The following is a 25129-nucleotide window of genomic DNA, read 5'->3' as shown; positions in this document are numbered from 1 at the left end:
GTTGTAACGACTTGCGTTGTAAAAGTTGTGTGGTAAAGGTAGTGCATGGTAAAAGCTGCGTTGTAAACGCTGTTCCCCCTGTAAAACAACCCATCAACTGAAATATGCACTGGCTGACTGGTTGGCCTTGAATCCTGCCCAGATACTGCTTGAGCTGTTCCTAATCCTGCCGGTTTGGAGGCATGCCTGGTCGCACAAGACCTGGTTGTGCGAAACATTCGCTTGCCGAAGATCCCCTCCATCCCTGTATGCATTTTGCACAGCCCAAGGCTCCAAATAAACAAACCCAGAAGAAGATAACAGGCTTCCCTGCTGCCCAGGCTACAAAAGTGGTGACCTCCATGGCCCAAGTGGGGTTCCAAGTGTAAGAAAAGCAGTCTGAAATAGCTTTTACGAAGGCGGATTAGAAAGCCACCTTGCAATTGTTTCGAACTAAACTGCGAACACACTTCAAGGAGGATATTTCCAATGAGATCTTGCAGTTGGGGTCCGACAGATCTGGAAGAAAAGATTGCTGTGCTTCGATCCGATGTAGACTCCACAGGCACTAGAGCTGTGTAGAAGGAAACCCAACTGGAAGCCCTGCAGAACCAAAGTTTCACCCTAATTGACAAATGTACTTCCCATTTCTGTGCAAAACAATGCAATAGCACAAAAGACTGACAGCCTGGAAAACACAACCAGAAGTAACAACCAGTGCATTAGGGGCGCCAGAGAGTGAACTGAAGAGCCTGGTACAGTAAAGTACATCCAAACCCTATTTGCACCAATTGTGGGAATGGATCCACCCACAATCCAGATCGACCGAATACACCACATAGGCCATGACACCCAGAGGAGAAAAACAGACATTGAGACATACTGGCTAAGTTCCATGAATACCAATGCAAAGCACTGGTCCTGAAAGTGGCCAAGAATAAAGACTCCACTGAGTACAACATGTACAGCTGCATACCCTACCAAGGTATCTCCCTGGCTACCACTCCTTTGTCGCCAACAATTTTGCTCAATAACTGATCAATTGAGAGAGCATAAAACATGCTACAGATGGCTTTTCCACTTTGGCATTGCCTTTGACCACAGGAATCACTCCCACTACTTCTCTGAGCTGGAGCCTGCTGCCCACGTGTTAGGAGTGGACACTGAAGACCAAGCCCCATCTCTGTGAGAGCCACCTCGGCCTCACCGCCCCGTGTTTCATTGTGGCAAAGTCCTAGATTCCACAGCAGGAGAGGGACAAGACGCGACAGATGCAAGTCCGTAATCGCAACAGAGGAACGGACAAACTCAGAGGAACAGATACCGACCACCAATATGGCCAGACACTCCACTGTCTGACTTAACATTTGTTCCAATACGACAACTACAACTGCAATGATTGCTTCCTACAGGAGAGACATGGGGAGATGCTTTGTTTTTGAACTTCACAAACGGTAGTACTGCAATGCAACTTCCAGGGAACCATAGGGGTACAGTGATAGTAATAGAGGACACAGCAGGAAGTGCTCGGGGGAACGAGACCTCACACCAACGCCCCTATGATTTAGATTGTTCCTTAGAATGTCAAGAGACCCAACACCCCTAACAATGTAAAATATGTCAATTTGCTGGGTGAAGGGGATACGCCATTTTAACTTTCAGGGAATCTTTCAGGAAAACTCTTAAAAGATTACTGAGAAAACAAAATGTAAACACAAACGCTGTCCCCGGGGCTTTATTTATCTAGCTAATCAAAACATAATGGGGTAGTCCTGTTGTTGCATAACAAGTCACCCTCTATGAAATTGAATATCAAAAAAAGATAAAGAACCCTAAAAGAAAAACTTCTCACTTGCACAGCCATCTATACCCCAAACACTAGACAAGATCAACAAAATGCTAGACGTCCTGTCAGGTTTTACAAAGGGGGACATTATACTCCTGGGGCATTTAAATGTTGTGTGGAATCTACTGATGGGAAGAACAGGGGGTGCAATCCAACACATGAGGACCTTCACAAAGAGACAAAAAAAGAGCTGGGACTCCATGACATTTGAAGAAAACTCCATGACAAGGAGAAGAGATATACAGTCACTGAACATTTTCAAGAGTAGACTATATTTTGATTTCCTCCCCTCTCATGCAGCTATTCCCCCATTCAGATATTGGGGTAATTGTTGTCTCAGATCATGCCCCAATGCACACTGCCTTGAATTAGGGGAAATCTCTGGGCGGTTCAGGAGATGGACTTTCAATTCATCTTTGCTCCATTGCCCCGTTCTGAACTAAAGACCCATATGACTGAACATTTTCAAGAAAACGATTTACAAGGGAGCCCAGTGGGATGCCTCTGGGATGCCTTCAAGGCATTTATACGGGGAGTAGGCATCAGCAAGATGGCCTTTCCCAAAAAGCTACGTTGGAAGCATAGAGAAGAGCTAGAAGTCGTCATGAAGAAAAAAAAGAGGAAGAATACTGGATCTCACAGGGACAACTAAGGACCCTAGGCACTAATAAAGCTGAGCTCTCACTTTTGATACTAAAACACGTACACTTTGTTCAGGTAAACAAGGTTGGGACGTTCTTGGCTCGTCTCCTCAGAGCAAAGCGGAATGGCCCTTTATTGGAGACATCCCCCTAGAAGACAGCACTAAAGTGCCCAGAGAAGATGACAAAGATGTCAGCTTTTCATTCTTTTTAGTCCTGCCTCTATGTTGGGGAGTCAGACCAGGACACTCGCCACAAAAGAGTCTTGTCATTTACTGAGCATCACTCCCCAGCAATATACGAAGCTGGAGGAGCCTATTACAGTAGATGAGATCAAATTAGTTATCAAATCCCTGAAAATAAACAAAGCCTCAGGACTCTTTGGGCTTGTGGGCAAGTTCTATAAACTGTTAACATCTCAGATGACATCTTTTTGGAGTGCCTTTACAACTCCCTCATGTCAACCAGAACAATCACACCATCCATGAACGAGGTGACAATCTTCCTTATGTATAAACAGGGTAAGGACACCACCAGATGCGCCTCATACAGGCCCACAGCGCTCCTGAATATCAATGTTAAGATCTATACAAAAATCTTTGCTACATGCCTGAAATCAATTATACCTGTACAGCAGGATCAATCGCACTTTATTGCAGGCCGACAAACACATTACTATATGAAGATGGTGGTCTACTTGGTCGAGAGGCAAAAATGAAAAATTCACGCCAATCTTCCCTCCCTCGACACAGAGAAAGCTTTAGACTTGGTGGACTGGGTCTTCTGGTCAAGGGTATTGGAGATAATGGGCCCAACATTTTGATCCATGGTCCTGGCGGGCTACCAATATCCAATATCACGCATCCTAGTTCACAGGACCCTATCTGAGCCCATACTCTTACCCAAGGACACACTCCAGGTGTGTCCCCTGTCCCCTTACTTTTCGCCCTGATTAAGCCCTTCATATTCCATATAAGGGATGACAATGAGATAACTGGCCTCTCTTTTGTGAAAGAACATAAACTGATGTTATTTGCAGATGATGCCCTGTTGACTACAACCAAACCAGAAACAACACTCCCTAATTTACAGGAGCACTTACTAGCCTATGAAAAAGGAATACGACCAAATGTGAGATACTCAACCTCACACTCCTGCCTGACACACTCATGACAGTGCAGAATACTACCTCCCTTAAATAGGTATATCTATGACCTTTTTGGATTTAATTTGACCCCTTATTTGCTGAGATACAAGGAGAGCTTTGATGCTGGGAGTCCCACCTAGTATCCTGGTTAGGACACATCAACGCACTAAAAATAAAAATATTAACATGCCTTCTCAAACTGTTTCAGGCCCTGCCCATTTTGCTCCTAAAACCTTTTTTCACAGGGTTAAAGACCGCTTTTTTGAAATATATCTAATGAACTAGGAGGGCTCTAGCTGAAGACCTCGAGAGAGAAGAAGCCTACCTTTGCCAGATATCTATGCGTATTATATATCATCTCAATTGCACGTCCCACTAGAATGGAGAGCACATGAATCTGAAAAGGCCTGGTCACACATGGATAGAGTGACAGCAGACCCATCCTAGTTTGGAAATCTGAAAAGCAGAGACCATCAAATGTATACCCTAGTACTCCCACTAATACTGTGCTATAAGTGTGGGATATCATTAACAATAAGTTAAACTTAACTATATACCCATCTCTACACACCCCAGTAAACTTCAATTCTTCATTCACACTGGCACTACTCCCTGGCCCATTTGAGGCCTTGCACAGAGGTGAATGCCTCAGGTTAGGCGATATGTATTCTAAGGGTACTGTAAAGACATTGCTTGATCGCAAACATGACTTTCCCTTGGAGGAACATGAATGACTCCACTACGCTCAATTGAGACATTGGGTACCCCACCCAACAATAAAAGACGCAGCAGCAACTGACCCAATGGAGCGTCTTATCAAATGTCTCACTGGGTCTAAATGAGTTATCTCCTCATTATACCAGCTGCTTCTTACCGGAGGCCTCTCCACTACACACCAACACAAAGACAAATGGCATGCTACTCTGGTGCAGACACTAACAGATTGAGAAGGGGCACAACTATAGCACACCCTTAATATAAATTCACATACATAATTGGGCAAGAAAACTCACTACAAATTGCTTTTCGATTGGTACATGTACACTACCTAGTTGCATACACTCTTTCTCGGGGGTGAGCCCACTATGTAGTCTTTGAATGTGGAAATGTAGGCAATATCTTACATATATGGTGGTTATCCCTTAGATTAAAGGCGGAGGGGGCGACGTTGCCGTTTTTTTAAATCAATTTTTTTCTTTTCCTCTCCTCTTTTATTTATTACCTTGAAATCCATAGCCGTTCATTACTATGATCTTTGAAACATACGAATTGGAAACATACTGTGCTGTTTGCATGACTTTCCATTGATATTTTTGTAACATTTACTACTTTTGAAAACAATCAAAATCATCTTGTTACAAAAAAGCGCATCACTGCTACAGTTTTGAAGCTACATTTTGTCACCCTCAAACTGTTGAATCAGCCCTAGTATATGGGGCACCCAAAAACTCACCGCAGACAAAAATGGTGCAGCACCACAACTGCTTCTGGGCTTATCTGCAGCTTTGAAGGGATTCATCAACAAAACATTTCTACCCAGCCTTGACAGTGTAGTTATACAAGAGCCAGCTCTAAAATGGACCCTTTCTCAAAAACAGACAAATCCTGGATTCACGCAATCATAGACTTCGGCTACTCACAACCCACAAAGTGTTATCCTATGTGAATGTATTATTTGCCCTCCTCTAATTGACCTCTACCTGCCACTCATATAGAACCTAATCAATTGCTTTAATATGGCATGCTAAAACTATGTAGATGACATAAAAATCATTCTAAAAATGGAGAACCTCAAGGACCTTTTCACATCAAGACTTTATGACAGCCTCCAAGCTACACATATTTGGATGAGGATACATCAAAGTCAACGCCACAAAAACTGAGATCATGACCTGCAGACAATGGCACGATCACCACCCCGCATCTATGTGGCCCAAAAGGTTTGAAGCTCCACGAAGAACTGTAAAGGAAGTGAGGAATCTTGGAGTGACCATGAACTGAAAGCCACTATTGACTCCACAAGTTATTGAATCAAAGGGAACTCCTCCAACACAATGAAAACCTTGAGGGCCATTTTTCATTACCTGGGCTACCAACAAAAGCTAACAGCTATCCTTGCCCTTGTAATCTCAAAGGTCTATTAGACTAACAGTATGCACCATGGCACATCTGATTTCTTAATTAGAAATCAGATTCAGAATGATGCTGCAAGACTAATACTTTGTCTACATCCTCGGGAGCACACAGCGCCAATCCTGTAAGCACTACAATGGCTACCCATAGCCAGGCGATTGATAGTCAAGGCAGTTTACAGCTTCACAAAACTAATCGGAGGAAAACTGCCCGTTTACCTCCAACTGAGTTTCAAACAGAACTCTCAAACTAGGACACATTGTTCAAGACTAGCTACATAAATCTTCATACTCCACTACAGGAACAATCTAGTCGTGAATCTGCCTTCTCAGATAAGGTAGGTAGACTCTAGCACCTACCTTTCCAGAAACAAATAAAAGTGTGGGTGTTTTGTAGGTAGCTACTGAGTCAAACCCAAGCAAGAGATATGGAAGGACGCCGGGATGCCCACAAGATCCCCAACCACACAAGTAGTAGAAAAACACAACCCTCTGTACACTGGGACGGAAGATTCAATAATAGGGCACTTGTTCTCACGTGTACTAAAAGAGCAATAGCCCACTGTAGCTTAAAGAGTTTATGTTGAGGCCGCCTAACTAATAATCAACTGGGTCAGCCAAAACAAACCCACCAAATCTTGCCTACACGAAGACTTACTTTACTACATAGAACAACTATAAGTTAACTTATTTATGCACCCAATTCACGATGGGGAGACCCACATAGATGTAGAGATCTGCCCCACCTAGACGGTGAAGAAGAGGACTCTAATATAGCCCTTCCCAACGGGTCCCAAGTCGAGGTATCTTCTTCAGCCTATGTCCAATCATGCGCAATATGACCTTAACACTAGTCATCTGGTCATATCTTCACTGTCTACCCTCAACTCCCTCTCGCAGCCTGTTACCAATCACTAGATGACCTCAAGTCGATGCGTTTCAGCTGCAATAAGTTCAGGGAGACACTGGAAAATTGGACATCACAATTAAACAGGGTTCTGCAGAGTTAACCTCAGCTACCAGCCTATTTAAACTATAAAACTGTGTGTCCATCTCTCCTGCCTTTTCATACATCACACCACAAGACAAGAGCACCTCTCTGGTCACTCACATATGACACAAATACACTTCTCACATGGTCTCACAATTAAGGACAACTCTGTTCCAACCACACATTATGTCCAGTGTAGCATGCTGCCCACCCAGGGGTAAGAAGCAGAATATATATTGTTCAGTACAGCACCATATAATACACTTTTTCACATGGAGGATGCTTACCTTCTTCCCACCAGTGGCCTCACCTTATTGGATACTTTTCACCAGGATCCCGCCCAAGGTGAAACAGGAGCGGTAACACTGTGTGCTCCTGCTGATCATGTGTTGTGACTCCCAAAATATTCTGCCCTGGACAGAAATCGATTCCCTGCAAAATAAGGTGGGGTGGGGGAATGGAAGAAAAAAATTGATTCTGTGCAAAAAAATATATTAATTAACCAAGTAAGCGTACATGAAAAATACGGGCAAGCCTAATAAAGCAACTGCGTTTACCACACTGCATTGATGTTATCTTGTCTCAACTGCTAAGTACTGAACACTATTCTGAACAGCCTTGACATGGCTTAATCCACTCTTGTTCTTTTTGTTTCTCCCTCGTCTGAACCCATAAACTTTCCCAATATTCCAAATCAACAGTAGGCTCCAGTGAAGTAGTCCAGAACTCACTGGTTAGGCCAGAGGAACTCATATTGCCACATAGGTAGGTGACTTTCCATTCCTTTCTTGATCTCTACAGCATGTCAGGACCTCATACCAAAAATGGTGGTAATCTTACCAAAAATGGTAGTTGAGCCTACCATCAGCAGGAAGATGTTACCAGTTCCAGAGGAGAAACATGCCAGCTGCAGGCAAAAAACAGCCGACGAATACGGATGGGTGATGGAAGGTGTTAAAATTACCACCGGTAGAGAAAGCATTACTACTGGTTTTCCCATTCCTCAGGGTAATAACATCCAATCGCAGTTGTCAACATACCATCAGCTATAAGCTGAACTTAGTTAAGTCAAAAGTGTCGAAACAGGAACCAGAGGCCATTTCCTAGTGCATAGGCCAGGTAATGAGACTAAGGGCCTGATTTTTTACTGATATCTAATCCGCCGAAATATAAATCCCATAGAATATAATGAGATTTATATTTTGGCAGACAGGATATCGATTACAGTTGTAACAGAGTAACCCGTCCGTCGAAATCAAAATCAGGCCCTAAGCCATCACATAAAGGAAGAACTATTTTTACCACAGGCTGACTGTTGCTGCAGCTACCATTCCCATCCCGGCTTATTTCAGGCTAGAGATATTTCTAACAGCTGGGGTAAAATTGTAATGTAAAACATAAGTATACTGCCAACACTGAATTCAAGCTAGAGAGGCTGATGAGGGGTGTTACCCCGAAACCAGTAAACAAGACTTCATTCACTTGATTTGTATCTTTTCAGCCATGAACCAAGCTCGTCGGTGTTGGCTAAAATCAAAGTTCAATGAACATGGAGTACGCACCTGTCGGTCAGCGATTGTTCAAATCCTATGCTCAATGGATCCACAATTGATATGCAAAACAGTCAAATTCATCACCCATTTCGAGAAAAAACGAGGCCTTTGGGAAAGACTTGATCTTGAAACAAGAACTCCTTTCATTGTGGCAGAGCCACGGCCCTCAACAAGCATATCTTTAAGCAAGATTGACATCTGATTTTATAGATTTTATCTTTTATATAGTAGTGTCAATATCCTGCTTTTTAAACACTGTGGTATTTTATATATTGTAATGATTTTAATTAACTAAGCAATCAAGAATTTACTCACCCAGGCCCCGGTAGATATATATATATATCCCAGAAAAATGTTAAACATCTTACAGTCAAGCACAGCACTGGCAAGAGGAAGGTAGTCGCCGAAACTGATACAGCTGCTCTGAAAGCTGTCCCTGTTAAATGTTATTCATGCCCCTCCTCCAGATCAGGTGCACTTACATTGCATGCTGGTGTCTGTAGTCTGGGTGGGTGGCTGAATAGTTTCAGAAGCGCTCCAAATCATACAGTGATGCTCCCAACTTAATGAGCGCGGGCCACACACCAGCTCGAGCGCCCGGAGGGTATCAAACAAAGTCCTCAGCGGATTCCTTCCTCAGGCACACTGTGATGCCTCCTCTCTCCCCAATGCAGCCCACACAGCCAAATGGCAATATACCTGCTGGGGGGCGCCTTGTTTTGCCACCAATGCAAGCTTCCACACGGCTGGTTTATATATATATACACGCGTCAAAGCAGCCTATAAGTGAATAAACTTATTTGGAATTGTAATTTCACGGAGTCAGTGCCTTTCTTGAAGTGGAAGATTGGAGTGTTCCTGATATATATATATATATATACACACACACACGCATACATTCACACACGTACACACACGCATACATATACACAAACACTGAAAAAACAAAGGTTAAAGTAACCTTAGAGTTTGGTTAATTTGTCAATGACAACATTAACGTTTTGAACTAACAAAAACAAAAAAAGGAAATTCACCAGATATAGTTAACAGCACTAACTATAACTTGTGCCCCCACCATGCACTGCTTATTATCTCACATGACATCACTCATGACATGTTCTATGACATCATTTATATCACTCATGACATTTCAAATGACGTCACTAATGACATCATCCAAGCTTACTTTACCCACATATTGCACTATAAATTATTATGGCATCAGAAGCCTATCAGTAAGTGCAACATAGCTCAGGAGAAATCAGCCATCATTAATACCATCACAGATGCAACTCCCTTAGGTATAGAGAGCATACATTATGAGCAACATTGACCCTATACCATCAACCACAGATATATAGAATGCCCTAATTGAGTACAGTGTTCAATCTGTAGACAACTACTCACAGAAATCCTATTTCCTAAAAATATGAATGTAAGTTTCAAAACAAATGACCTACTACGGACAGCTTTTATCTGTATCAAACCCCTAAAATTCACCGAACCTACATTGAGAAATAAAGTTGATCCCAGTAGTGAACTATGTACTGTAAACAGTGCTTACTCTATGGAGAGAGTTTACTCTACATCACACTGTTTTAAACTGTGACATTTTCACGAGAAATGCACCCACAAAGTATTAGGAAGTATCTACTAAGAACAGTGTACACTCTATGCAACAGTTGTCATAAAAGACACTATTTGATAAAGAAAATAACCAACATCTAAAGGTGCTAAACATCCTACTACCTGCACCCTTCACACTGTGGTGAAAACATTACAGATAGCTCGTCTCTCAAGAAAAACAAGCTCATGTACATAGGCTAGTACCTGGTGCACACAGTCTTCTATCTTTTGTAGTAATGGTCATGCGGTACAAAAGGGGGTGGTGATGGACGGAGCATCTGAATCAATCAAACACTCACACCCAGTCAAAAGATCTCGGTTTAATCCATCACCGTTCTTTAGCCCACTCTGCCACCCCAGTTCAGACATGGCTATATGCAAATCAGTCTGACCCTGTGCCTCATGGGAACAGTCCAGCCCGAACTGCCAAGCCATGTCTTCCCTGGACCCGAAACAAGCTTCCGAGGACCAGTTTCTGACATGATTCTGTCTAATAAATCAAGGCTGCTTACAAAAGTTGGTATCTATTATGTAGAAACCTACTCCTATTGAAATCTTTTTCTGCAGAACCAAAAAGGTTGTGTGGAACATAATGAACACAGTTCAAATGCCACCTGCATATAGAGCTACTCATGAATACAAAGATATACAATGTGATCAACACCGCCACAAACCTATGTGCATTAGACCTAAAAAGGTTTGGTAAACACTGACACCCATTAGCTGGATCCGGTTTGTACAAAATTAAGTAGACAAGTAATATGGTAATTAATATGGTACTTAGCCGCCATTATGTAAACTATAAAACAAACTAGCACACTCACAGGATGATGTAATCAGTGATGTCACCAATGATGCTATTTAAGATGTCATAAATGATGTCAAAGAACATGTCATGTGTGATGTCATATGTAAGGTCATAAGCAGTACATGGGGGGTGCATCTTGTAGTTATCTCTGCTAAATATAACTTTAGTATTTCTGTGTTTTTTTTTTTTTAGAGAAGGCATGCGGCCCCTCTCCCCAGGCTGACTTCGGCCTCAGGGACCCCATCCCCCAGGTGTCAATATTAGGAGGAGGGAGCACCCGGCCCCCTCCCTAAACCAATTTTGGCCTGGGGACTCCATCCCCTGGGGCCCGGTGTAAATTTTAGAGGGAGGGACACCCCCCCCCCCCCCTTTACCTCAGGTGATTTTGGCCTCAGGGACCCCATCCCAGAGGCCAGGCGACATTTATAGGGGAAGTGGGGCATGCTCACGGGGCCGCTTTTGGTCACAGGGAACGCCACCCCCTGGGCCCGGTGATATTTTGCAGGAGAAGGGGGGCACATGGGGCCGTCCTCCCTGGGCAAATGTGTCCATTGTAACACCATTCCCCGGGACCCTCAAACTTAAAGACGGGTGCCCACCTAGGGCACCCACCATTGTCTCATTGGGGGCCGTGGGGGAGCTACTAATGTTACTAATGCTGCTCCTTGCTCGTGTGTCAGCAATATTTTGATCTGTTTCCCAGCCCACATCACTGTAGGCAGGGAAACAGATCAAAACTCCACTCCCAGTGGGCAGGAGCATTTTTAAACCTCCCACCAGTTGTGAGCAGACTTGGTTTTTATACCGTTTGGCTGGAGTTTTTAAAATATTCTTGACAAGCAAGAGCAAACACAGGTTTTCCTGCCCGCACTGGTGTGGTCAGGGAAACCGATATTTCCCAGAGGTGGGCTCCCAGGGACATTGCATCAGAGACGACCCCGGGGGATGGGGTCCCTGGTGCCATTAATGGCTCATTAAGGGGGGCCCTGTGGCCCTCCCTTCTTTAATGATTTTGCCTCAGGGGTAGGGTCCCCGGGGCCTCTGAAAGTTCAGGGATGGGGGCTGTACATTCCCCCTCCCCATACCTATTTGGCACCAGAAGTGGGCTCCCCGGGGCCTCTAATGACTCAAGGGGGGCACACATCCACCCTCTTCATACACACGTTTGGCCCCAGGGGTGGGCTCTCTGGGGCCACTGGAGGATCAGGGAGGGGAGCCACACAGCCCCCCATCCCTTTACTAATACAGCACAGGGGTAGGTTTCCTGGGTCATATAGTAAATAAATGGAACCCAGCCACCATTATTTTTCCCCGATCCTGCACAAGTCTTGCTGAATCAGAGCATATGTGCCATTTTTAGGGGGGGCGTGGATCCCTCTGGGTCCACCCTCCTCCCCTATGGGGCCAGGGGAGAATATATATATATATATATATATATATATATATATATATATATATATATATATATATATATATCAGCAACATTTTTCTCATGTTGGTGGCTGACTCCCGCAGGAATGAGATGACTCAAGGGAAATAAAGCTCCCTGGGCTAATCAGAACGCTTTTTTAATTGGCTCTCTTGAGACTCTGGCAGACCTAGCTGTCAAAATATACAATTATAATGTACCCTACATTTCGCAAACATGAATGAACAGATGTACACAAAATCACAAAAAGCACAAACATGCAGACCTAGATCTAGCTTCCTACCAAATTTAGTGTAATTCTGTGCAGCAGTTTTTGCTGTAGCCTTGTCTAAAGAAGTCTACGGAAAATGCATGGGGATTTTGTGTTTTGGGACCTCCCTTTTTTCTGGGTCCCTGTTTTACAGATCACCTTAAACACCTTGAAACTTTCCAGGAAGCAGCTGAGGTGGATAAACTTTTTTAGGGAAAGTTTTGTGAAGATTCATCAAACTGGGGCCAAAGATATTGGCAAGCTAAAAAACGCTCTATCTATGGAAGAGCAGACCTAACTCAAACTACCTAGTGGCCACCACCACTAGGTAACACATATATAATATTTATACTTAAAGAAACAATGTGTGAAATGTAAACTATCCAGATCTAGAAGGCAGATCCCGAAAAGAAAATCTTCAATTTGTCGTACAGACAAATGCAGATGTAGATGTACTTTAAATGGGGAGTGAAAGGCACTGGGAAAGCTGTTCAAACTGCGATGTGTAACATCCGTGTGAAATTTTAAATTAATGAAATAGGGCCTGCAGAAGGAGCTGGCCAATAAAAAACAACCACCAAAGCAGAAAAAGAAAGCCTATATCTAGTGGTACTAAACTCTCTATAGTCATTTAAGAACAAAATTGCTTATTCTAGTTAAAAAGACAATTTCCTTCAGTGAATGAAATTAATTCTGTGCTGATCTATTTTTGTTTGTTAGAATCAGAGGAAAGCTTATTGCAAAAAAGCCAAAGGCAATGGTCAACAAGAGTTTGTTTGGATGAAATTAATAAAAAATTATAAAATTTAATTTGATTAATTTGTTTGACGAAATTTATAATATTAGAATTTCTTTGCAGTAAATGTTATTTTAAATAAAGATGTACATGTTCAAACTTTGGCAAATCCACCAAAAATAATCTTAACTGAAGTACTACTGACTTAAGTATTAACTACATGCTAGGAAACTATTGTTAGCGGTGTGTGCTAAAAAAGTATTTGCTATTAAAATGAGTGCGTATGAGCTGTGCAAATTTAAAGGAAAATAAAATGGCGGCCTAGTTCACGGAGACCGAGCTACTGAAAGGGCTGGTTAAACAATACACCTTTTACAGTTCAAGAGCTGGGCTACTTAGGCCACCTTATTACCTGGCAGGGAATAGACAAACTGTTCAGAAAGCAAACAGCGGTGTAATGGAACGAGAGCGAATGAAAGAAAGACAGGGGGAACAGACTATTTGCTCGGCGACCAAGTAACGGGTAGAACAGACCTCCTTGGTTCCCAGCAGGATTTGATCGGCCAAACAATTTGCTATAAATATCGCGAGTGTGGGCTTTTAACGGACAGCTGGTCAACAGAGCGGGTAATAATCTGGTTTTCAATAGAGGCGGGAGGTTATGGACCTGTCGGTGGCCATTACACTATGGTGGACTCCTGCAGGGGCGGCGGGACGAGGGGAGGTTGGAGCGGAGGGTCGTCAAAGAGGCTGCGGGCCCTGCAGACACTAATGGACTTAAATGCATCTCTGCTGCAGGCCGCGCAACAGAGTCCGCGCGCAATCATTGGCTGTAGGCCTTCATTTACAGCCGCGCGCGAAATAGGACAAAATGGAGCTCCCAAGACAGGCCGTTCTGGAGAATTTAGAAGGAATTTAAGAAATTATATGTGTTCCAATGTTACCACCTCCCGCCTTTGGATTACTTGTTATTACTAAGAAATGTTTTGACCTTTTCCGGGCGCCGAGGCTGCCCACGCCTGTACTTCTCTATAACATTATCCTCCTCCTATGTTAGACCTTTGGTTTTTGCTGACTTAGCCCCCCATGAAGCAAAACATCACAGAAAAAAATGCTTTAAAGTGCTTCTGGACAGACCTGGTTTAAGGTGGTATTTTTCAAAAGAGACCAATTTTTCCATTAGTTACTTGCTAGGTTAAAAATCATTAATTGACACACCTTGATTGTGAATGCGTTTGACATCAAATATCAATAACACAAAGAGGGGAAAGAACTGGCCTAAAAATGTTAGTATTAGCAAAATACACAGATATTTAATTTGATACCCAGTTGTTGACTGGACGAAAATCCACAAAATGGCAGGTGGAGGTCTACATTTCCAAAAAAAGCCAATCAGGGACCAGTTAGGAAATGTTATTTGTAGTTGGTCATCTTAACTCTTTCCTTCCTTGTACGAGCCGCTTGTGGAATCTTGCGTGTCCGCCTCGACGCAGCACCGCACACAAAGTACCAGGAGTTTAAAAGGAATGTGAGGCCAGCTCAGAGAATAAAGTAGAGTAGTAGCATAATGCATCTATTCCATCATAAGAGGAGGAACTTATGACTAAGTTGGAATTATTGGGGCACAAACAGGTGCATCTCTAGATGTGATTTTTAAGGGTGGAGCGCAGAGGTACAAAAATATAACTGGGAGGGGGGGGTACCTGAAATACACGTGAAGAGTGTACACACTTATGTGAGTAGACTTGATTATATATATATATATAAATATATTAAAAAAATATATATATGTATATATATATATATATATATATAAACACATACACAATGTAGCTATACATAAATCCGTATCTATATCTATATATATCTATAGATGTGATTGTTTCCGTTTCTTGCCAATTACTGCCCCATTTTTATTTTTATTTTTTTATATTTAAAGACCTTTATTGTTCAAGACACCTTTTCACACAGCACACAGCCTACAACCCTCAGGGGTTGGCAGCAGTGGATAACGATCAAAGGAAACACTGGCAACCAGACACAGCCATTTAGCCAGCAACCCTGGGGTCCGGCGGCGTAATATAGGAAGAACAGATAGACATTTCTTAATACACAGCACGGTATACAGGTAGGTCTGTAGATTTTATACTTTTCTGCTAAGCTAGGTACTTCAACACATCTCCGGTATCTACACCATATGAGTAACGGTCAATATCCACACGGTGAATCAAACAGTAGCAATATCTATCAGGTACATCGTGGACAGGCAATAGAGGAATTGAAGAGTCTTCACGTGTGATGCCACTGTGTCATAAGCAGGCGTAAGATGGTATAGCTCATTAAGGCAAGGGGTAGGCTCATATGGTTGGCGGCGTCAGGCTGCGACTGCTGCAGCCGAGACCGAGACACACGATGGCTTGACGTGTGTGGAACCCTCTAATGACAGTGACGTAGATGTGAGCGTCTGAGGTAAAAGGTGACGCCCGGGCTCGGCCGTCCGGTGCCGGAAGGCGTCCGCCCCAGCCGTGCTCTGCAGCCCAAGTGCGCAGAATAGTGTGACATGTCTCTGCAACGGGAGTGTAGTGTGGCAACAGGTATGCGACGTCCCACAACTCCGCCACGGTGCATATATTGTCTTCGTCAATAGTAATAAGAGGCCTGGCCAGGGAACGTGACCAACGAATGAACTAATACATTAACCAATGCAGTGGTGTGATAACAAAGGAAGGGGGAATAAGAGAATGATGGCGCCTGTCGGTGCATTTAGGTGGGGGGGGGGGTGTCATTGCTGTCGCAGTAGTAAGGGGGGTCAGTGGTCCTGGGGCGAGGCGTGGCGAGACAAATGTATGGGCACGAGGAGGCCCGAACAGGAGTCGCCAGGTGATAGCTCCAAAGTGCAGCCAGGGCAGAGGCCACACTCCGAGGGGTGAGAACAGTGTCTGGCGTGCGGGAGGTGCAACAGGGCGAAGAGGAGAAGTCTGTCCGCCGTCAGCGGCGGGGCATGTAGCGCAAGGAAGCAGGAGCGAAAGCAGGAGTGCGGGTGTAGCGCGGCTCAGGGGCGCGTGGGCGGTGGGAAGGCAGTAGCGCCAACATCGGCTTGGGCGTGGTGTTAATCAGGAGGGGGAAGGGAGTGAGTGTGTCGGTATCTCGTAGTGGTCCTCGCCATGGCGGCAATAGTGGGTTATATCAACTCAAGTTATCCCTTGTTCCTGACTGGCTTGCTGAAAGGACTTAAGGAGATCGTCCCAGAGCTGTACAATGGGGAATTTCCGGAGGCCCGCTGTTTCCTCCCGGAGGAGCACCGTACTTTCCGCCCGCACCCAGTTAATGAGGGATGTGTGCCAGTGTCGGATATGTGGGGGGGTGCTGGCCTTCCAGTGTTTAGTAAGTAAGCGCTTAGCCGTGATGACACCCATATCCCAGATCCTCGCCAGCACTTTGTTCAGCTTCGTGCACTTCTATAGCCCTAGGATACAGGCTTCCCGTGTTCGCGGCACATGTTCATCGGTGCTTTGCGTGAGTGACGCTGTGACCTCGTCCCAATACGCCTGTACGTTCGGGCATTGCCAGAGCATATGCAGGAGGTCCACTCCCACCAGGGAACATCGCGGGCAGGTGGCATCAGTGACTGTGAAGTATCTGTTAATTTTATCGGGCGTGAGATAGGCTCGGTGTAAGATATAAAATTGGATGAGTTTAAAACGGGGGTTGCACAGGATGTTAGTTGGCCCGTCCAATACCATTGCCCACTCCTTGTCAGTCCAGTCCCTCCCTCTATCGGCTGCCCATTTCTCCCTTAGCGGCAAGGTGGAAGGTTGCGTGTGGAGCAGCAGGGCCTGCGCCAGCCAATGTATTATATGGGAGCCGTTGCTCATGACATGGAGATACTGCATAAAATGATGCATCGGTAATTCCTCCGACATATCGCCCCAGGAGGTGGTCAGCGTACGTTTGAGGGATGCGTGCAATAGGAATTGCCCGGCTGGGAGGTCCGTGCTCGCGGCGAGGTCCTCAAAAGAAAGCAGTGCGCCATCAACGTATAGGTCACCTAGCGTCTCCACTCCCGCCCGGGTCCAGCTGACCAGTTGAGCCTCCGTCAATGCACCCATTACCCCGGGGGTGCCCAGGAGAGGGAGTATCAGGGCATATGGCTTTGTTGCCCGTGATCGTAGGACTACTTTTGATAGAAGAGAGGTACATGTACTCGTGCATCTGGTATGGTTAAAGGACAAGTGACTATCGGTGTAGATTTGAAGATTGGATATATCGATGCGTCCAATATACAGATGAGATAAGGTATTTTCAGACTTGTTTCTGACTTTGAACTGAACTATTAAATGCCCAGGGAAGGACTAGATATCATTTAAGCCCTGATGAAGTCAGTTGATGCATGTAATAAGCATTTGACGAAACACGTGTTGGCTGTGAAAGGATTTGTTTTGAAGAACGACTATTTAAAGAAAGTGACTATGAAAGAACGTATTTTTGGAAAACGCCCATTAAATTACGTTGGACAATCATAACGAGTTGGATTTGTGGATCACTTTACTTCAGTGGATTTTTATTCTACAAGACATTACTTCTGCACTTGCTTGAAAATGTTCTAAATACATGATTGCATAGATTGTATTGTTTCTTCTTGGTGTGGAGCTCAGAGAGTAACCAGTGATGTCGGTAATTCCTCCGACATATCGCCCCAGGAGGTGGTCAGCAAACGTTTGAGGGATGCGTGCAATAGGAATTGCCCGGCTGGGAGGTCCGTGCTCGCGGCGAGGTCCTCAAAAGAAAGCAGTGCGCCATCAGCGTATAGGTCACTTAGCGTCTCCACTCCCGCCCGTGTACAGCTGGCCAGTTGAGCCTCCGTCTATGCACCCATTACCCCGGGGGCGCCCAGGAGAGGGAGTATCGGGGCATATGGCTTTGTTGCCCAGTTGAGTCATAGGCTTCGAAGGAAGCACTCGCATGCCACTGCTAGATGCAATTGAGAGGGACAGGGGGACCGAGATAGAGAATAGAACAATGTACAAACCTGCGCTTGGGTCCAGGCGACAGCGTCTGAAGCGGTGTCTCCCAGTTTTTTACCGCAAAGCCATCCCAACACCCATTGCAGCTGCGCCGCAAGGTAGTACAGCTCCATTTTGGGAACCGCCAGGCCTCCCGAATCAGTGGTCATGTACAGTTTAGTCAGTGCCACGCGGGGCTGGCCCGTGTTCCAGACAAGGCTGCGAAGTAGGACTTCCAGGTCCCAAAACACTTTGTTGGGGACGTATGTTGGAATGTTGGCGAAGTAGTACAATAGCCGTGGCAGGACTATCATCTTGGCCAGTGCCACACGGCTAGGCACATTCAGTGGCAGGGTTTTCCAGAAGCCGATTTGGGCGCGGATGGAAGCAATCGCCCGCATCAGGTTCCCCTCCAGGACATCCGCTGGGTTCCGATAGACGTGGATTCCCAGATAGCGGAATGTAGTGGGGTACCATTGCAGCCTCTCGCCGCCTAGGCGGATATCGCTTTCGGGCGTATCTGGGCTGAAGGAGTAGGCACCCGACTTGGACCAGTTGACCCGCAATCCCGACATGTCCTCGAAAGTTCGGAAAATGTCAGCGAGAGTACCTGGGACACTGGTCAGATCTCTGACATATAATAGCAGGTCGTCGGCGTATAGTGAGACCACATGAAGTCCATCTGCCATTGGGATTCCCCACTCATCACCCTGCGCTCGGAGGATCGTGGCCAGGGGCTCCATAGCCAAGGAGAACAATAGGGGTGACAGGGGACAACCCGGTCTAGTACCCCTTCGTACACGGATGGCATCAGAGAGCAACTTGTCGGTGCGGACCCGGACCGTGGGTCTATGGTAAAGTAGATCAACCATGGTCTCATAGCCGCCTCCCAGCTGGTATTTCTCCATTACCGCCCTCAGGTACGGCCACTCGACTGAGTCGAACGCTTTCTCGAGGTCCAACACAAGGCACCCCGCTCGAGGCCAGCAGCGAACGGCATACTCCTGTATACGGAACAAACGGCGGATATTATAAGAGGTGTGGCGTGCTAGAACGAAACCGTTCTGGTAATGGTGCACCAAGAGGGGCACTAGAGAGGGGCCAGCCTCCGGGCTAGGGTGGAGGCAAGTATTTTGTAATCTGTATTTAGGAGGGCCAGGGGGCGATAAGAGCCCATCCGTGTGTTATCCCTGCCGGGTTTAGGTATGGATATTAGGTTGGCTTCATTTAGCGTGGGAGGAAGAGAGGAATCCTCCGCAGCCGCCGCGTACATCTTTAGGAGCTCCGGAATGAGAATGTCCGAGCTAGCCTTGTAGAATTCGGCCGGTAGCCCATCAGGGCCAGGGGATTTGCCATTGGATAGATTAAAGATGGCTTCACGGATCTCCTCAGGTGTGAGCGAAGCTCCTAGTTCATCATGTTGTGCAATAGTCAGTTGTGGCATTAGGAGGGGGGAGAGATACTCTGCCACATCAGGGTGGGGGTCACGGAGTCGGGAGCGATATAGAGCGTCGTAGTGGGCCGTGAACGCCTCATGAATGTAGCGTTGTGAATACAGCAGGCCCGTCCCGTCTACGTGTATCGCCGCTACCGGGGCTGCACGATCTTCCTGCGAGATCAGCCAGGCCAGTAATTTGCCAGGCCTATCGCTCAGATGGTGTGTTCGCCCCGAGAGGGCAGCATAATTAAGATTGCGCAGCCTCTCCAGGAGGCGCGCATGTTCTGCATGCGCCTCCTTCAGCGGGTCAGCAGTACCCCCGACCGCGTTCCGTTCCCGATCAAGAAGACCGGTCTCCAGTCGGGTGAGGTCGCTATCTAGTTGCCGCCGCATGTGCCCCTGCGTACCCAAACAGTGGCCACGAATCACGACCTTAAAGGCATCCCATTCAATCTGGGGAGAGGACGCCGGGTCGGAATTCTGCTCAAAATACTGGGCCGTTTGCGTGAGAAGGGAGTCGCTAAAAGCCGCATCCAGCAGCAGCGCCGGTTGAGTCGCCAAGCGGGAACGGGGGGTGCGGGCGTTCCCAAGTGATGGTTAGAAAGTGTGGGTTGTGGTCCGAGTGATTGAGTCCCATGTATCGCGGGTCAGTAACAAGTGAGAGAAGTTCAGCGGTCACCATGAATCTGTCTAGGCGCACGTGTAGGCTGTGCGTGCCTGAATAGTAGGAATACACTTGAGCCATGGGGTTGTGGGCTCGCCAAGCATCGTGAAGATCCCACTGAGCGGCCCAGCCGAGTAACGCCTTTGTGGCACCGTGTGTCTGCGCGCTGGCCAGGAGCGGGGAGGAGCAGTCCAGTGTTGTATCTAATACGCAATTATAGTCGCCCCCCAGTATCCACGGGCTGTATGCCAAGTTGCCATTGTCGTAGAAAGGCGCACTGGGAAACCGCCCTGGTCAGTGTTCGGGGAATATAAGGAGACTAACACCACCTGCTGCCCATCTAGTCTACCTTGGGCCACCACGTATCTGCCTTCGGGATCTATATGTGTGTCCGTGACCGCCCAAGGAGTCCCAGGACGGACCCACAGTAGGGCACCACGTGCATATGAGGAGTAGTCCGTGGCATAGAGCTGCCCGCGCCACCTACGATGCAGTGCACGCACCTCCGTCTTGTTCAAATGTGTTTCTTGGAGCAGCGCTATATTTATCTTATGGCGTTTTAGATAGGAATAAATCCGATATCGCCTGGCCGGTGTGTGCATGCCTCTGACATTCCAAGTACAGATCTGGATTTCAGTCATGATCCCCGCTCATGTAAGTCCCACTCCCGCCGCCCAGGTCCAGCCTCCCAGGTGAGGCTCCCCGTAGGTCCCCCGGTCCCATCCCCGCCCCCAGACCACATCCAGCTGCCAATTCAATATGCATTGATCCCCACAGGTGCACAAGGGTAGGGGAGAAAGGGAACTTGTAAAGCCAAAACAAGGAAACCATATAGGTAATGCCAAAAGGTCGGCTGCACAACATGTCGCCGTCCAAACACTCTAGTGAGCTAAAGTAAACTATACAGTTCTAGAGGGTGTTGGGTGACTTATGCAACAAAAGTCTGATCGACAATATTGTCTGTGAGAAGAGTGTCACCCCTCCCGGGCCAAAAAGGGGAGATGCCGTGTCTGGCAGGCAAACCCACAAGTCCATCCGCCCAAAGTTCCGGAAAAGGGGGGGCGCTCGGTGCCAGAGAGTAGAGTGAGAACCCACAAGGGGCCCTCGTCGCCAGAGGGGCTAGAGCATAAGTCGCTAGCAGGCGTGTGGTCACAGCCGAAGTGCCGGTCCCATCAAGGCAAGAACAGGGCTGTGTGTGCATATCAAAATGTTACTCACTGCGTCACACCGTCGCTAGGCTCCTCAGGGCAGGGAAATTCCCGCATCAGTCCATGCTTCAGTTTGCTCACCTCAGGACGAGCCAGACCTACACCGGCACAGCTTGCACCAGCCCCACGCCGCGGCGGGGGAAGGCCTTCGGGTCTCCCTCAGCCAAGAAGGTCCGCTGTTTGAGGCGTGACGTCCGGGGGGCCCGAAGACTGTTGGGAGTCCGGCAGGCCGTAGATTGCCTCATCGTCACTTGGAAATGTGGTCGGACTGGCGTTTGGGGCACAGGATGGGGTCGGGGAGCTGCTGATCTCCGTGACCTTGCGCAGCGCATCCGGTTGTTCCTGTAGGATCAGGTCCGCTGGTGGAGAACGAGTCGGCACCTCCTGGGTGCGGGGGTGTGTAGGTGTTCTGCGCCTACGGCGCTTCCGAGATGCTCGCGTGCCCGAAGTCGTGGTAGTCCCCTGCGCCTTCCTACGCGCCTCAGTCACTCCTCCATCCAGCCAGGCCTCGGCCTCTTCAGGGCTAGTGAAGAAGTGCGTCTTGTCCTGTGCCACCACTCTTAGCTTGGCGGGGAAGAGCAGCGAGTATTTGAGGTCCGCCTGTCGCAGTCGCCTCTTGACTGCTAAGAAGGAGTGACGTTGCCTTTGGACCTGTACGGTATAATCAGGAAAAAACATCACTGTTGCATAGTCTATCTGGATGTCGCCAAGTTTCCTAGACTCCCGCAGGATCGTGTCGCGGTCCTTATAGTTGAGGATACGAAAGATGAGAGGTCTGGTGTTGGAGCCAGGAGGGAGGGGTCTTGTGGGTACCCGATGAGCACGTTCCACTACAAAGTGGGGCGATAGTGTACCCTCCGGCAGCAGGTTTCGCAGCCAATCCTCTACTCTTCGAGTGGGATCTGTCCCCTCCCATCTCTCCGGGACGCCTACTAGCCGGATGTTATTTCTCCCCGCCCGTCCTTCTGCATCCTCGGCGCGGTCCTCCAAAAATTCCACCCGGTTGAGCAGGTCCCGGATATGCTTGTCTGCCTGACTCACCGTGGGTTCCAGTGCCGTCACCGCCCCCTCCAGGGCCGAAGTGCGGTCTTGTAGCTTCTTGTGGTCGGCTTTGAGGTGGGTCAAGTCAATCACCACGCTGTCGATTTTGGTCTACAGGGATGTGCGAGTCTGCTGAAGGGATTCTTCCAGCCGCTCCATGACTGCAGGTACATTGTCCAGCTTGGACGTCACTTGGTCTGCATCCATCTTGGACGGCGCCTTGGAGAATTTCCCTTTCGTCGTCGTACCACCGGTTCCGGTCCGAGTTTTCACCCCCCCCCCCCCCCCCCCCCCCCCAGACATGGGCTAGGCGTGGCAATTCCACAAGTCCTGCACACAAGTGGGACAGCCCAAAACGCAGCACCAGGCGGTTAGTATACAGGATGCGGGGGGGTCGGCGGCCTCAAGCGCAGTCCGGGTGCAGAGCGGGAGCAGCTGTAGTGGTACCTCACTGTTGGCACGGCTCCGCTGTTGTGTAGCTAGCGCCCGTACCAGCTCCCACCCGCGGGTGCACAGATGAGCAGGGCAGGCAGCGGGGGTGCGTTGCAGAGACTGGAGGGGGTGTCCCAATAAAGCAGCTCCAGACCTCGGGCGCGCAATTTTCCAAAGGGTTGATACTCTCAGGTGCAGGCCGGGCGCGCAGTGACACGGGCTACACTGGTGTCAGGTAGTTTTCGTGTGTCAGATCCAGTACCAGCGGTAGCACCATGATGTGCAGCGGGGCAGGGCAAGCAGCGAGAAGCGAGAGCGCGCCGTAGAGACGGAGGAGTTCCCCCAGGCTCGCGTGGCAGCCGGCATGAGTAGCCCCCCCCGCACCACTTGGAAAGAAAACGCCTGGGCAATTGTAGGCAGCGGAGCTTTTTTATGAAGGCCACCTCATCGTGGCAACCCTCTGAGTCTGAGACATGAAGTAAGGAGCGGTGGTGCAGAAGAGCAATTGTCTCTTGGGGGTCCCCAGCTCACCTCCAGAGGCTCTTGTGGCACTTCCGCAGATCTCTTTCCCTCCAGGGCGTCCCGCGGCGTGGCGTCTCCGCAGGGGTGGGGCGAAGGGGGCGTCAGTGCCCAGTGGTGCTATCCTATGGTGCCGGGAGGTGGGCAGATCCCTCCCCGTTTCCGGCGGCTCCGCTCGTGTCCTGGGCCTCTGGGTCCCCGCCGGCCACTTGCCGCCTGACGGATAGTGCCTCCGTGTTGGACGTGAGGAGGGCGCACAGATCGACAGTACCACAGATCGGTCGGATATCTCCTCTCCACACTCAGCGGCGTAGGCGCTCAGGCTACCGCATCCCGCGCCGTCAGTCCGACACCTCTGGATGCGGCCTCGCTCAGGGTCCCGATCAGTTCCGACACTCCAGCGCCATCACGGTCGTGCACCGCAGCCCCAGGCAAGGAAGGTGCAGCTATACGGCAGGATCGGGCCGCAGCTCGGTGTCCGGAGGGCCGCCTGGTCCCTCCACTCAGGTTCCGCAGGCTCCGGCTGTGTTCCGCTTGGGCCGCAACTGTAGGCCCAGCTGCTCGCCCAAAGCCCCGGTCTCGCAGGGGCAAGCATCCCAGCGGCGCTCCGACAAGGCCGGCTGCAGTGTCCCAGCCAGCACCGGCGCGGGGCCCGGCGTCCGATCTACCTCAAAATCGGCCAGTGGGTGGGCGGGATTTGTGTCCAGGTTCGCCAGCCGTTTTTGGCCAAATCAGGATAACTGGGCCGGAGAAACGGCCCGGGAGAGGGGAGCTCAGGCAGGAGCTCTACCCAGGCATGTCGTCCACCATTGCGTGCTAAGCCACGCCCCTTGCCAATTGCTGCCCCATGAGGAAGGAGCTTGTGGCTCCGAAACGCGTTGGGGAACTGAGAAAAGCAGCCATAATTTGCAGCTTCAGAAAATAAAGGTTTTTGACAAACTCACCTTCCGATGGAGTTGCGTCCTTGAATCAGAGGCAGTTTGGGGTGAATATATGCATGGTGGCCTCAGCCGCGGAGGATGCACCACTCACTTGAAATGTGGTGGTGGGACTGCATGGTCGTGATCTCACAATCAGAAAGCGGTGCAGGATAGCATTGGTCGCGAGTCACGACAGCAGCCCCTGCCCCACCCTAAAACTAGCGTAGGCGCGTGGCGGAGACAACTGCGCACCCAATAACCATTTTAGCCTAAGAGGCCTGGCTGGGCCCGCGGCGCGCACCATTAACTATTGAAGAGGCTCAGGCAGAGGCAGACGCCCCGCCGGGGCCCGCGCGTGCGCACTGCACAGCAGTTGCGTACCATTAAATTACTCAAAGTCAAAGAGTGATCCTCTGAGGCCCGGGGCTGGCGTGCATACACCATTTAATTATAACAGCGGGCGGTGCTGTTGTGCACAGTCCTGGCTGTGCACCATTTAATTTATTAAGGTCGGCCTGGCCGGGTGTGCAGTGCGCTCTGCGCACCATTAAAATCTTGCAGTCATAATAAAGAAAGGGAGGGGGCCCCCCCGCAATGCAGGGGCTGCGGTGGCCTGTGTTACGCCCCTGTGCAGGAAGTGTTTAATATTGAGAAGCTACACATTACGTCTGGGGCCCACTGGAGGGCTGTAAAATATGAAGGATAATAAGGAACAATGTTTTGGCAAAATAACACGGACCCGACTTTCGGGAAAAATTGGGACCAC

General features: G+C 48.2%; 1 protein-coding gene across 1 annotated transcript in view; it reads right to left on the bottom strand.

Moving 5' to 3' along the window:
* The window catches only part of GALNS (galactosamine (N-acetyl)-6-sulfatase), a 186296-nt gene that overhangs the window by 15523 nt on the left and 145644 nt on the right, over positions 1–25129 (bottom strand). Inside the window, exon 12 of the mRNA XM_086945806.1 lies at positions 7047–7168. Coding sequence (XP_086801932.1) covers positions 7047–7168 — 122 coding nt within the window. The remainder of the gene's footprint in view (positions 1–7046; positions 7169–25129) is intronic.

The sequence above is a fragment of the Lissotriton vulgaris genome, chromosome 12, assembly GCF_964263255.1.
Source record: "Lissotriton vulgaris chromosome 12, aLisVul1.2, whole genome shotgun sequence".
Lineage (NCBI taxonomy): Eukaryota > Metazoa > Chordata > Amphibia > Caudata > Salamandridae > Lissotriton > Lissotriton vulgaris.
This window is presented reverse-complemented; position numbering and strand designations above follow the sequence as displayed.